Source organism: Arachis hypogaea, chromosome 5 (assembly GCF_003086295.3).
Source record: "Arachis hypogaea cultivar Tifrunner chromosome 5, arahy.Tifrunner.gnm2.J5K5, whole genome shotgun sequence".
NCBI classification, from domain to species: Eukaryota; Viridiplantae; Streptophyta; class Magnoliopsida; order Fabales; family Fabaceae; genus Arachis; species Arachis hypogaea.
Genome location: NC_092040.1, coordinates 10,618,014 through 10,631,363, shown reverse-complemented (window position 1 = coordinate 10,631,363; position 13,350 = coordinate 10,618,014). Strand labels below are relative to the sequence as shown.

At 36.7% G+C, this 13,350-nt stretch overlaps 3 protein-coding genes across 3 annotated transcripts; 2 read left to right on the top strand and 1 right to left on the bottom strand.

Moving 5' to 3' along the window:
- The first annotated feature begins 971 nt into the window (after positions 1-971).
- On the top strand, positions 972-3,774 carry LOC112800717 (uncharacterized). The gene is made up of 3 exons (XM_025843084.3): positions 972-1,448; positions 2,310-2,413; positions 2,561-3,774. Exons 1-3 carry the CDS (start codon positions 1,240-1,242, stop codon positions 3,370-3,372), a joined length of 1,125 nt encoding a protein of 374 aa, XP_025698869.1. The 5' UTR covers positions 972-1,239; the 3' UTR covers positions 3,373-3,774.
- A 3,613-nt stretch (positions 3,775-7,387) lies between these two features.
- On the top strand, positions 7,388-7,838 carry LOC140184804 (uncharacterized mitochondrial protein AtMg00710-like). Its single transcript, XM_072237983.1, has 2 exons — positions 7,388-7,639; positions 7,731-7,838. The coding sequence occupies exons 1-2, from the start codon at positions 7,388-7,390 to the stop codon at positions 7,836-7,838; spliced, it is 360 nt and encodes a 119-aa protein (XP_072094084.1).
- Positions 7,839-10,759: 2,921 nt separating this feature from the next.
- Positions 10,760-13,021, bottom strand: LOC112800716 (zinc-finger homeodomain protein 6). Its single transcript, XM_025843083.3, has one exon. It carries the CDS (start codon positions 12,132-12,134, stop codon positions 11,061-11,063), a length of 1,074 nt encoding a protein of 357 aa, XP_025698868.1. The 5' UTR covers positions 12,135-13,021; the 3' UTR covers positions 10,760-11,060.
- Between the last annotated feature and the right edge of the window lie 329 nt (positions 13,022-13,350).

Below are 13,350 nucleotides of genomic sequence, written 5' to 3'. Positions count from 1 at the left end.
GTGTTTGAGAATGCTCTAGATGGTTTCGAAACGTTCTAAAATGTCATGTCCTAGAAGGTTCCGAAATACCTTAGAAAGTTCTAGATGACTCTAGAAAGTCATAGAGTATTCTAGAAGAGTCTTGATATATATAGAAGTATGAAGAGTAGTATGGAATAATCTAGAAGTATTTAGAAAGTTGTGGTATGATAGATATTTGTAATGAAAGTTCTGAATGATTAATCTGGACCATTGATTAGATTTAATCCTAACCATTCATTAAGGAGGTGGATAATTATAAATAGGATGTGAGAGTTAGAGTTTGAGTGTGTGAATTATTTGTAATAAATATTTGAATAGTAAAGTATTATTTCCACTAATTTTTTTTTCTCTTGTGTTAACTTGTGTTATTAGTTTTCTTGCTAAATACTGAAGGTTAGACTAACTTGGTATTAGTTCAAGAAATTAAGTAAGCCCAAGTGTTAATACGATAGCGTTGAAATGTATCTAAAACCGTGACACAGTGCATGCATACCACATTTTATACCTAAGTAAATACAACTTTTTTAGAAAACAAACATTTTTATTTATGTATAGACAAGTAAATATAAGTTTTTAAAGTATTTTGAAGTAAATATAGATTTCGAATAAAACTATTTTTTTTCACATTTGTCAAATCGTAAAAAATATGTGTTCCTATCATTTTCTATCTAAATTAATAAAAAAAATAAATAATAATATTTAATAAATTTTATATAATTTATTTTTTATTTTAAAAAAAATTAGATAATTTAGATAAAAAATAAATCCTCTTAATTATTAAAAAAATTAAAAATATAAAATATAATTTTTATTTTTTATTATTTTCTCTCATATTTATTTTGTCTCATTTATAAAATTAATGATAAAATCATACTTTATTATTTTAATTATTAAAAAAATTGAGAGGAGTTATTTCTTATAAATTAAAAAAAAAATATTTGAGCGTAGTTAAGTTGGAGAAAAGCGGTGTCGTAGGAGGAGGCAACCCGTTAAAAAGAATAGAAAGTTAGAAACCAATGAGATTGGCCGCCTTGCGGACCATGCGGGCTCCCAACACGTGGCAAAAGCTGGCGCCGTTCACCCTCTATCTTCGGCCACATGTCCCTCTGAGTTCCTGCATTCCGCGAACCGCCTCTACCATTTCGAACATCTTAAAGACCTCAAAGGGAAAAAAATCTACATTCATCGAGTCAAAGAGGGAAAGAATAGAAGAAGAAAATGAGAAGCATGAAGGTATTGTATGTGGTGGTTGCATGTGTGGTCATGTGTGTAGGAATGTGCAGGGGTTGGAGTGATGTTGATGTTGTTGTTATTGAAGACGCTAGAGCCACAGCAGAGGATGCCAAGCGTTTTGCTCAAGATGCATTCTACGATGCCAAGGAAAAGACCGGTTCTCTCGCTGATTGGGCTCAACACAAGTTCTCTGAGTAATCCTCCTTCCCCTTCTTTCAATTCATCCTAATCATCCATCTCATCTTAGTTAATTAATTAATAGCTAGTACAACTTCTGTGTTTTAATTTCTTTCATTTGATCTTACATATTCCATGCATGTGCATACCATTTCCAAATAATGCATTTACTACTGCTGCCACAACATACCAATGCATATATAATTATTATGCAGCTCGTATTTTTAGTTCTTAGTTTTAATATGTAATTTTCCGTGTGCCTAAATGATGTTTTGAAATAATCGATAAAAATAACACTACTAATAAACTCGGGTGTGGCTCAAATATATTTTTATACTTCATTGTAATCATAGATCATAAATAGGAGTGGAATAGCTTACGGAGAATGTATGAGTGCTCATGAGAAAAAAAAAAAAAGCACCAGTGTGTCATGTGAGTGTGACAAGCCATTTTACTGGTACTTATTGTGAGAGAAGAACAAGGAAGGAGTGTGACTGTGAAAGCTGGTGATTGTTATCACAATCGTAAGCATTATTCTCTCCAAATCACCATCAGCGTGTTTGGACTTTGGATTCAGGTCACCTCAAATGATTTGTATGGTGTGTAGTTAGTTATTATTCATTTCCAGCATGTTTGACAAATTCGCATTGAGTAACATTCTAATTAACATGATTCTTTTTATTTAAATCACAAAGTGAAACTTTTTGCTTTTTCATTTGGCCTCATTCCATCATTTGAAGTAGATGGCCAATCCTCAATAGTGCAATTCAAATTGAGACGACTGACTTGGGCGGTTTATGCTGCATAGTGCTTAGATCAAGCCAAACTTTACATTTTATCATTTCATTATTTTCACTAGTCTTCAATTATTGTATCAGAAATTGGTCAGAAAATGATCTTGGACAAGTGGCTAATGACATGAAGTATAAAGCTGAAGATGCTGCCTCGAGGGCCACAGAGTCATTCAAATCTGCAGCATCCGGTATTTGCTGAATCTTTGCACTTTCTTTTTATGATTCTATTGTGAATTTAACTTTCATGCAATCATCATATTGTGCTACATAGTACAGTATATATGGTTAAGTCTCTCGCACTTAATCCTGGAATGGCCTTTGTCTTGTTTATATAGGAGCTTCAGAGTATGCATCTCAAAGGGTAGCAGATGCTAGGGAAGCAGTTTCAGGAGCCATGGGGTATGGAAGGGAAAATGCTGGCCAGGCTTATGACGGAGAGGGCGAAATCATCAGAATGCCAACAGATAGAGAAACTGATGCACAAATCATGATGCAAGAAGCCATGGGTAATGCCAGAGAAAGAATTTCAGATACCTATGAGAATGCTAAGGAGACGATGTACTCCGCGTCGGACAAGGCTTCAACCATGGCACAAAATGCTAAAGATAACATGGCCGAGTCCATGAGTTACGGAAGAGAGAGAGCAGCCAATGCTTATGAGGAGGGTAAGCAGAAAATGAACATGGCTTCGGATATGATGTCAGAAAAATTGTATGATGCCAAGGACTCAATGGGTGGGGCAGTGGAATATGCCAAGGACAAAGCAAACAATGCTTATGATGGAACCAGAGAAAGAATGAAGATGGCTTCACAGAGAACCTATGATGTAAAGAATAAAGTAAAAGGAGCAATGGAGTATGGAAGAGATAACGTAGGCGATGCCTATGATGGAGCCAAGGAGCAAATGAACATGGTTGGAGATAGGGCCTATGATGCTAGAGACAAGATGGGTGGGGCAATGGAATATGGAAGACAAAAAATGGCAGAAACTTTTGACCAAGCTAAGCAAGAAGTTGGTCAGGCATACCAGTCAGCAAAGGACACCATGTCCAGGGAGGCCAAGGATCGTTACGAAGCTGCCAAGGAGAAAGTTTCAGATGCCACAGCGAATCTTGGAGCTTCCATGAGGAACACCCAATATCTATGAGGGTATGTTAAGTTCCCTACATACAAATATAAGAATGTGTCTTTCAGTTAGTCTTTTGTCTTTTTCTGCAAAGCTATCGAGTACTATTTTCTTCTTGTAATGTGTTTGTTTTGTTAAGAGATGCAAAAGCACTTGTTAAACTCTTTCCTTATGAAAATGGGAACACAAGTCATGTGTTCTTGTCCCTAATGGTAAGAGATGTATTTGTGTAGATTCACACGGGTTTTGCACTTTGCAGCCCACTATAGGCTATGTATCTAGACTGAGATAATATTGTGCAGTTAGTGTATCCTGACTTTGATTATGTTGTTGGGACCCTTTATTAACATGCGTGATTTGTCATATTTGTTATAATGAGAGCATAATCATCATATGAACGATGCATGGTGTTATTAGAGGAAATCCCATCTCCTGTAACTATGGTTGTATTAATTATATTGATTAGTGGTTTTCCATAATTTATTGGGGGTCCACAATCCACACCCTCCATGAGTCGGCTATATATGTGATGTACGGACCTGCTTTCATAATATATCTTATACAAGTGTTCGATTCTTGATAGTTTCATGGTCAGATGTTTACTCCCTTAATTAATGGAGTTCGTGGCTCAATAGCTAGACTCTCATCAATATCTTACCCAACCAAAGAATAGTGGCCAAGTAACTACTAGGTTAGAGTAAGATAGGAAACTTTGCACCAAGCATGGGCATGATCCCTAGCTTATATTATTATTATTATTATGGACCAGAATACCAGATCATCATGTTGCCAACTAGTTATTGGTATTCCATTAGATATCTCTAGATCACTTAAACTGCTCTGGCTATTAGGTGAAGGTGTTTGACGTTTAGAATTTTATTTTATTTTATATTTTTTTAAATCTTAAGAAGACTAGTGGCTATTAATGCTAAGGAGTCAATATTTTTAGTGGAAAAAGTAGTGTTTTCCTAATATTAATTCAAATACAAAGTAAAAATAACACACTGACAAATATTGGTCACTTATACGACCTCTATATGACTTGGTTTGAGTGCACTGAAATGTATGTGTACTCGTATATTTTTCTTTTATTTCAGAACAAGGAGAAACGAGATTATTGGATGTTGGTTCAATCAATATCTATGAAATGCATGACTAAGTTTATTGGTTTTCATGATTATTAGAGTTTCAGTTATCCTGGCATTTTCTTACGAAACCCTCATGAATGTAGCACTCAGTGCAAGCCTTCTTAATTAGCTAAAAATTAATATCCTCAATTTATACATCAGCGTTATTTTTTCTCTTTCCGATGAGTCTATTCGTCATGATAATTTTTTCATATTGCTTTAATTTTAATTGCTGGGTGCACTACATTCTGCTACAGTGTACACAGTATAGTTATATCTTCAGTAATTAACTTCGCGATTGGCCATGCTCAAGTTTTACTTTGACTTTTATTTATCAAGAATCTTTTATCAACACATTAAAACATATGAATTTTTTTATCAACATATGTTGTTTTCGATCTAAATTACAACAATAATATTTAGCCTTATCTGTATCGGTTCTCTATTTTCAGATATATTGAAAAAATTGAAGCAAGTAATGAACTTACAAGATAAAAAATAAAAACAAAGTCCGTCCTTGTATTTTGAAACTTGAACATGGAACAAGTTTGATATCATTTTATGCAATGTACAAGCATATATTCTCTTAAATTTGCATCTTTTAAATTTTAGATTTTTATTTTAGAGGATAAAATAAGATCTCTTATTATTGAATAATTTCTTTTTCATGTTTTTTTTGCTTCCACTTATAAAATAAATGATAGTAAATTATACTTTATGTTAATTATTTGCTTTTGGACTGCATTAAGTTTTTTTTTTATTATTATTGTTTCAGTTTGTTGTTTTAGTCAATTAGTGGTTCCTGCACTTTAGGAGAAAAGTAGTTTTTGTTATTCCACTTCCTTATCTAGTGGGTATGTGGCAGTTTCTGTTCATCCCACTTCCTAGTTTAGTGGTGATGTGGTAGTGTCATGGATTAAAATCCTATAAATGTACTGCTTCAGTAAAGTAAAAATGTGTGATTTCCATTCCTTTCACCTACGTATTTTTCTTATATCTCTGTCCTAAATATTTCTGTTTATACCATAAACCAACAAACTGGTATCAGAGCATTCTTCTTACGGGGCCTGTGAAAATGGAAGGTGAAGCAAGTCTCTCACAAATTGCTCCGCCCACCTTTGATGGAGAAAACTATGACCTTTGGGCAGTTAAAATGGAGTCTTATTTGGAGGCATTGGACCTTTGGGAAGCCGTGGAAGAGGATTACGAAATTCCTCCGCTGCCAAACAATCCTACCATGGCTCAAATAAAATTGCACAAGGAGAAAAAAACAAGGAAGGCAAAGGCAAGATCATGTCTCTTTACTGGTGTTTCATCAATAATCTTCACCAGAATCATGACTCTCAAAACACCAAAAGCAATTTGGGACTATTTAAAGGAAGAATACGCAGGGGATGAGAGGATTCGAGGCATGCAAGTGCTCAACTTGATGAGGGAATTCGAGATGCAGAGAATGAAAGATTCTGAGACAATCAAAGAATACCCTGACAGGTTGCTTTCTATTGCAAACAAAGTTAGATTACTCGGCACTGAATTCACTGATTCTAGAATTGTGGAAAAAATTCTAGTTACAGTGCCAGAGAGATATGAAGCATCAATAACTATTTTGGAGAATACGAAGGATCTGTCCAAAATCACCTTAGCAGGAGTGTTACATGCCTTGCAGGCCCAAGAGCAGCGAAGGCTTATGAGACAAGATCACGTGGTTGAAGGTGCTTTACCAGTCAAGCATCATGAAGTTGGAAGTAGTCAAAGCAGCCAAAGCAAAGACAAAGGTAAAAAGAAAAATTACCCACCTTGTGAGCATTGTGGCAAAATGGGTCACCCACCCTTCAGATGTTGGAGAAGACCAGACGCAAAGTGCAACAAGTGCAATCAGCTTGGACATGAAGCTGTAATTTGCAAAGGCAAATTTCAACAACATGAAGCTAATGCCAATGTTGTAGAGCAAAATGAAGAAGATCAAATCTTTGTGGCAACATGCTTCTCAGCAAGGAGTAGTTCTGAATGCTGGCTGATTGATAGTGGTTGTACAAACCACATGACATATGATAAAACTCTTTTCAAGGATTTGAAGCCTGCTAAATTCTCAAAAGTCAGAATTGGGAATGGTGACTATATTTCTGCAAAAGGAAAAGGAACAATTGTAATTTCAACTAGCTCAGGTATGAAAACCATTTCAGATGTTCTGTATGTGCCTGACATTGACCAAAATCTGCTTAGTGTGGGTCAATTGTTAGAAAAGGGATTTAAAGTTTTTTTCGAAAATCTACATTGTCTTATCTTTGACACTACCGGTCGGGAGATTTTAAGGGTTAAAATGAGAGGAAAAAGCTTCTCATTTGATCCAATTGTGGAGGAGCAGACAGCTTACATCACCCAAGTCAGTCCCACTGAACTCTGGCATAAGCGACTTGGTCACTGTCATATTCAAAGGATGCTGAACATGAAGAGAAAAGATATGATTGAATCTACCAATACTCTCTGATCATTTGCCAAATTGTAATGCCTGTCAATTTGGTAAACAAAACAAAGTGTCATTTCCCAAAACAGTTTGGAGAGCCTCTCAAAAGCTGCAACTCATCCACACTGATGTGGCAGGACCTCAAAGAACTCCATCGTTACAAGGTAGTCTATACTTTATTCTTTTCATAGATGATTTTACAAGAATGTGCTGGATTTTTTTCTTGAAATTCAAGCATGAAGTGGCTGGAGTCTTTGTAAAATTCAAGAATATGGTGGAAACTCAAAGTGGGTGCAAGATACAATTTCTAAGATCAGATAATGGGAAGGAGTACACCTCAACACAATTTGATCAATTTTGTGAAGAAGCTGGTATTGTACATTAACTCACAACCCCATACACTCCAGAGCAAAATGGAGTTAGTGAAAGGAGAAATAGATCAGTAATGGAGATGGCCAGATGCATGCTGCATGAGAAGGAATTGCCTAAAGAATTTTGGGCTGAAGCGGCCAACACAGCCGTTTTTCTTCAAAATCGACTTCCATCCAAGGCTTTGAAAGACAAAACTCCTTTTGAGGCTTGGTATGGATATAAGCCTTCACTAACCTTTCTTAAAGTGTTTGGTTGTGTTTGTTTTGCACATGTTCCACAGGTTAAGCGCGACAAGCTTGACAAGAAAGCAATTCCGGGTATTTTTGTGAGTTATAGTTATGTTTCAAAAGCCTACAAAGTGTATCATCCTCAATCTGAAAAGTTGACTGTGTCTAGGGATGTGCATTTCAATGAAGATCAACAATGGGATTGGAAGAACCCACGAAAAACAATTGGACCTTGTAACAATATTGAAGATGATTATGGCGGAAACCAAACAACAGAGTTGTGTCAAAATGAATTAGAAGATGATCATCCCATCAGAGGCACAAGACTGCTGTCAGACATTTATCAAAGATGCAATGTAGCAGTATGCGAACCTAGTTGCTGTGAAGAAGCACTCAAGGATCCAAAATGGAAAAAGGCAATGGAGGATGAGATTTCAATGATTCAAAAAAACAACACATGGGAAAAGGTTGACAAGCCTCAAGACAAAAAAGTTATTGGAGTTAAATGGGTGTTCAGAACAAAGCTTAATGCGGATTGCTCTATCAATAAATACAAGGCCAGACTTGTAGTAAAAGGGTATGCACAAATTTTTGGTGTTGATTATTCTGACACGTTTGCACCAGTGTCCAGATTAGATACAATTAGATTGGTGTTAGCAGTTGCTGCTCAACAAGGCTGGAAAGTATTCCATTTAGATGTCAAATCAGCTTTTTTAAATGGAGTTTTACAAGAAGAGATATATGTGGAGCAGCCAGAGGGATTTGTTATGCATGGAGAAGAAGATAAAGTCTATCTACTAAAAAAAGTCCTTTATGGATTAAAACAAGCACCAAGAGCTTGGTACAGTAGGATAAATGAACACCTATTGAGCATAGGCTTTGTAAAAAGCTTGTCTGAGGCCACTCTTTATGTAAAACATAAGGGAAAAAATTTTCTCATAGTTTCCCTCTATGTTGATGATCTTTTAGTAACTGGAGATGATACAAGTTTGGTTGAAGAATTCAAGCAAGAAATGATGCAAGTTTTTGAAATGACTGATCTTGGTCTTATGTCTTATTTTCTTGGAATTGAGATCAAACAAAATGAGGATGATGTGTTCATATGTCAAAAAAAATATGCTAAGGAAATCTTAAAAAAATTCCAGATGGAGGAGTGCAAAGCGGTTAGCACACCAATGAACCAAAAGGAGAAGCTGAGCAAAGAAGATAGTGCTGATAAAGTTGATGAAGGCTATTACAGGAGCTTGATTGGATGTTTAATGTATCTCACTGCAACAAGGCCGGACATTTTGTTTGCTGTAAGTCTTCTCTCTCGATTTATGCATTGTGCTAGTGAAATGCATTTAAAAGCAGCAAGAAGGGTATTGAGATATATTAAAGGTACTGTTGATTATGGTGTGAAGTTTGAAAGCTGTCAAAATTTCAAGTTGTGTGGATTCTCTGATAGTGACTGGGCTGGATCCATTGATGACATGAAGAGCACTTCCGGATATTGTTTCAGTTTAGGCTCAGGAGTTTTTTCATGGTGCACAAAGAAGCAGGAGACAGTAGCACAATCCACTGCAGAATCTGAATTCATAGCAGCAACAGCAGCTGTAAATCAAGTTTTGTGGTTGAAAAAGATCTTATGTGATTTACATCTCCAACAGAATCACAAGACAGAAGTGTTTATCAACAACCAGGCAGCAATTGCGATTTCAAAGGATCCAGTGTGTCATGGCAAGACTAAACATTTTAACATCAAGCTCTACTTCTTAAGAGAGATGCAGCAAAATGGAGAAATAACTTTGGTTTATTGCAGGTCAGAAGATCAATTGGCAGATTTGTTTACAAAGCCACTTCCTGTCAGCAAGTTTGAGCTATTGAGGCAGAAATTGGAGTTTGCAGATCCTAAAGTAAGGAGGAGTGTTAATTATTTGCTTTTGGACTGCATTAAGTTTTTTTTTTATTATTGTTTCAGTTTGTTGTTTTAGTCAATTAGTGGTTCCTGCACTTTAGGAGAAAAGTAGTTTTTGTTATTCCACTTCCTTATCTAGTGGGTATGTGGCAGTTTCTGTTCATCCCACTTCCTAGTTTAGTGGTGATGTGGTAGTGTCATGGATTAAAATCCTATAAATATACTGCTTCAATAAAGTAAAAATGTGTGATTCCCATTCCTTTCACCTACGTATTTTTCTTATATTTCTGTCCTAAATATTTCTGTTTATACCATAAACCAACACTTTATTTTCTAAAGTAAAATTTAAAATTTAGAAAATCTAAATTCTATCTTTTTTTTTCATACAATGTTTCTCTAGGATTAGGAGCAAGAATGCTTCCGACAAATTTAAAGGATTCAGTTGACTGGAACTAGGGCATCCATTAGAGACGAACCGTGGTCCATATACCATTTACATTATTGTGACTCGGGTCTACGTACGATGCAGATTTTCCTCAAATCTACATGGAAGCTAAGACAATTACCTCTTTTTGATCCTTCATATTTCTGTTTTAAACAAAATTCCAAAGAAACTTCTTTTCTTTTTTGTGGTGGTTACAAAACCATAAGCTACTTTAATTTACATATGCAGATATATATATACAGCGTAGTACAGATTCAGCTATTCTCAAATTAAAGGGTGAACATTATTGGACATCCTTGATGTTCCTTTGTGTTGATTTAATTATATGCACCTGGCATAGGGTCCTAGCTTATTCGGATAGAGACAATAGTGAATGCAACACTACTACATATTCATATCTATTTAGTGATGGAAAAGTGAATTTGAGAAAATAGCGGGTACTGTCTCCTAATTCATTCATTCCTCATCATGTGTATGAGTCGGTGTCCCCCATATGAAACGACAAATTTGCGGTATCACTGTGGGGGATCCTATCTTTCTCTCATCAATTTTTCATTTATCGCGAAACCCACGGTTACATGATTGAAATTCAAAAAGCTAGGATTATTATGCATGAAATATCGTTACGCCTAGCCTAAGCAGCTTATAACAAACAACGTAATGATATATACGCTTTGTTTTAGTTCACCATCTCTCTCCTTTTTTTTTTCTTTTTTCTTTTTATTTCTCCCTCGCTTTGCCGGAGGAAAAAAGTGACCTTCCAAAAGGGAAGAGGTGAGTGAGAAACTGAGAATTTAATTTAACTAATTATTATTGCATCCATGATCCATGCATATTTTGTTGGCTGCATATGAATGATGATGATGATGGAAGTAATTGATTGAATAGGAGCATACAGAATTGATATATAAAAATGGAAAGTCATATGTGGCTGCTTTGAAAGTTTGAATTCCATGTATCTAGGGTGGGTAGCTAGCTAAGCTAACTTGCTCTGTTTAATTTGAATATGCACATCTTCTAAATGATCTATATAGTTATTCACTAATAAAAATGAAAATCATTTTTCAATTCTAATTCTTTCTTTGGTTCTTATTTGTTATGCAAAGAACAAGAAAAGATGAAGAGAGGACAAGAAAACAAAACAAGTAATTCCTCTAATAAACAATGATTGTTTTGCTTACGTGTGATGCTGCTGTTGTTTCTTGATAGCTTGCTTGTTGTTGTGCATCCAAACCTTGAAAACTTGCCTCTTCACACCAACTTGAGAACAAAACTGCTGCACTTCTTGCTCATCGTGTTTCTGAATCTTCCACCCAAGCTTCTCAGCGAACTCCATCATTCTATCTTTCTGCTGCTGTGTGAACTTTGTCCTGAACCTCTTCTTTGACGCTGATGCTTGCTGCACTGAGAATTGCCCTCCTAATGCGTTTGACTGATGATGGAACATGTTCAGATCTTCGCTAGAGGATTCCGCCGCTCCTCCTCCTCCTCCTCCGAACGCCATCATCACCGGCTGAACCGATGGTGGAGCAGCAGCAGCAATAGCATGAGAGAATCGTTGATGATGAAGGGATGAAGATGGTGGTGGTGTGTGGAACTGAAGAAGATGATGAGTGCTGTGACCGTTGTGCTTGTTGTTGTTGTTGTTGGGGTAATAGTTGTGATGCTGTTGAGGAGCGGAGCCTTCAACCTCTCTACGGTGGAAGTTACGGTGGCACTCACAGGCGGCGCACCGGAGTGATTCCGGGGTGCCTTCTTCTCCGCTTGGCATGAACTCTCCACAACCATCCACCACATGGCTCCCCATGCTGGCTGCGTGGTTTCTCAGACATTCTCTGTACCTTGCTAATGCTGTGGTGGTTGTTGCAGCTGCGTGTGGTGGTGGTGGCGGCGGCTGCGGTGCTGTTGTGGCAATAGGAGACGAGGTTAGATCTGGATCTGAGGTTGGTCTTAGAGATTGTTGGTTGGGTGGCTGAAGATGAGGATAGAGATGATGTTGATGGTGGTGGTTGTGGTTTGGAGGATCATGGTGGTGGAAGACTAATGAGTGAGTTTGAGATGGTTGGTGAGTTGTTTCAGAAGCTCCAACCACAGTTGGAGAAGACAACTTTGAAGAAGTTGAAGAAGAAGAATCCCTGTTATTGTTGTTGTTTGGAACAACAACACTATAACTACCCAAAGTGGTTGTTGTTGTTGTTGCTGTTATTGTTGCCATCTCTAATTCCTTATCCTCTTCCCCTCTTCTTTCCATCAAATATTATTGCTTCCTTTTCCTTAATTTGCAGCTGATGGCATGGATCTAATTTAGCCACCCTTGATCCGCACACTTAAACCATCATCATCTCTTCATGACCTTTTCTTTTTTCAAATTTAACTATGGTTGTGGATGGATCTTGCCGTTTGTTGTTGTACCCTAATTCATCCCATCTAATCTACTCCAAGAGGGAGGAAGCTCAAATCTCAATCAAGGATGATATAATTACTTACAACTATTCTTTTTTTTCTTAGCTTATTGTTCTGATATTGACGTTCTGGGAGCTAATATTAATCCCACCAACCAATTCTCACTAATCACAATCCTAATCTTCTAAGCAAGTGATTTAACTGTTTATATAGCAACCGCACACAATTGCCTAATAATATTTATTTAGAGAACAAAAAAATAACTAGCATAGGAAAAGGACAAAAGAAGCATACATTATACATAGACTAGATGGCATAAGCAGGGTCCCTAGCTAGCTGAGAAGAACCTAATATAATATATAATAATATACTAGTATATAAGACTCACCTCCGCAACTTAAATTATTAATCTCATAGATAGAACTACAAGATTTGATTTGATTTGATGAATAAGAATAAGCTCGGGTATTTGCACCAGCAACAACAGCAACAGCAACAGCTTGGGAGAGAGAGTGAGAATGAAGTTAATAAACAGATTGATTAGGAAAAGGCATATGTGGTGTTATTATTCTTAATCTTTGATTTGATGAGAAATAAATGGTAGAAGGGGGTATGTATTTGTTTCCTACCAGCCATCCAAGGCCATAAGAATTAAGAAAGAAAGGAACACACCGCACTCAGAATTGAATTTAGTGGGGGGGAGAATAATAAAGAGCTTGTCTTTGCAGAACAACCGACAAGGGCATGTTGGTCCTCTCCCTCTCTCTCTCTTTCTCACACCCTGCACTCCACTGCACGCACGCACCCTGACCCATGGCCCCTGGCCCGCCCCTCCTTCAGTTTTTAATTATTGCCCTTCTCTTCTCACACCCCATCACCCTTTCTAGCTTAATGTCAATGTGTGTCCTTAACCGGCATATTTAATTATGGACATACAAAAACGGAATAGACTCTTGTATGTCTCTTGCTTATTAGAATCTTTTGAATACAAAAAAGATTATGATAATATGAGCTGTTTAGGACATGCAAGGCATAGTGGGAATCTATGTTTAAGAAGCTCTTAA

Excerpts from the sequence above, each read along its gene's own strand:
- LOC112800716 (XM_025843083.3), bottom strand. The coding sequence starts at position 12,134 with ATGGAAAGAAGAGGGGAAGAGGATAAGGAATTAGAGATGGCAACAATA.
- LOC112800717 (XM_025843084.3), top strand. The coding sequence starts at position 1,240 with ATGAGAAGCATGAAGGTATTGTATGTGGTGGTTGCATGTGTGGTCATG. Across the intron at positions 1,449-2,309 it reads GCTCAACACAAGTTCTCTGA|AAATTGGTCAGAAAATGATC; the intron begins GTAATCCTCCTT and ends TTATTGTATCAG. Across the intron at positions 2,414-2,560 it reads ATTCAAATCTGCAGCATCCG|GAGCTTCAGAGTATGCATCT; the intron begins GTATTTGCTGAA and ends TTGTTTATATAG.
- LOC140184804 (XM_072237983.1), top strand. The coding sequence starts at position 7,388 with ATGGAGATGGCCAGATGCATGCTGCATGAGAAGGAATTGCCTAAAGAA. Across the intron at positions 7,640-7,730 it reads AAGCAATTCCGGGTATTTTT|ATCAACAATGGGATTGGAAG; the intron begins GTGAGTTATAGT and ends ATTTCAATGAAG.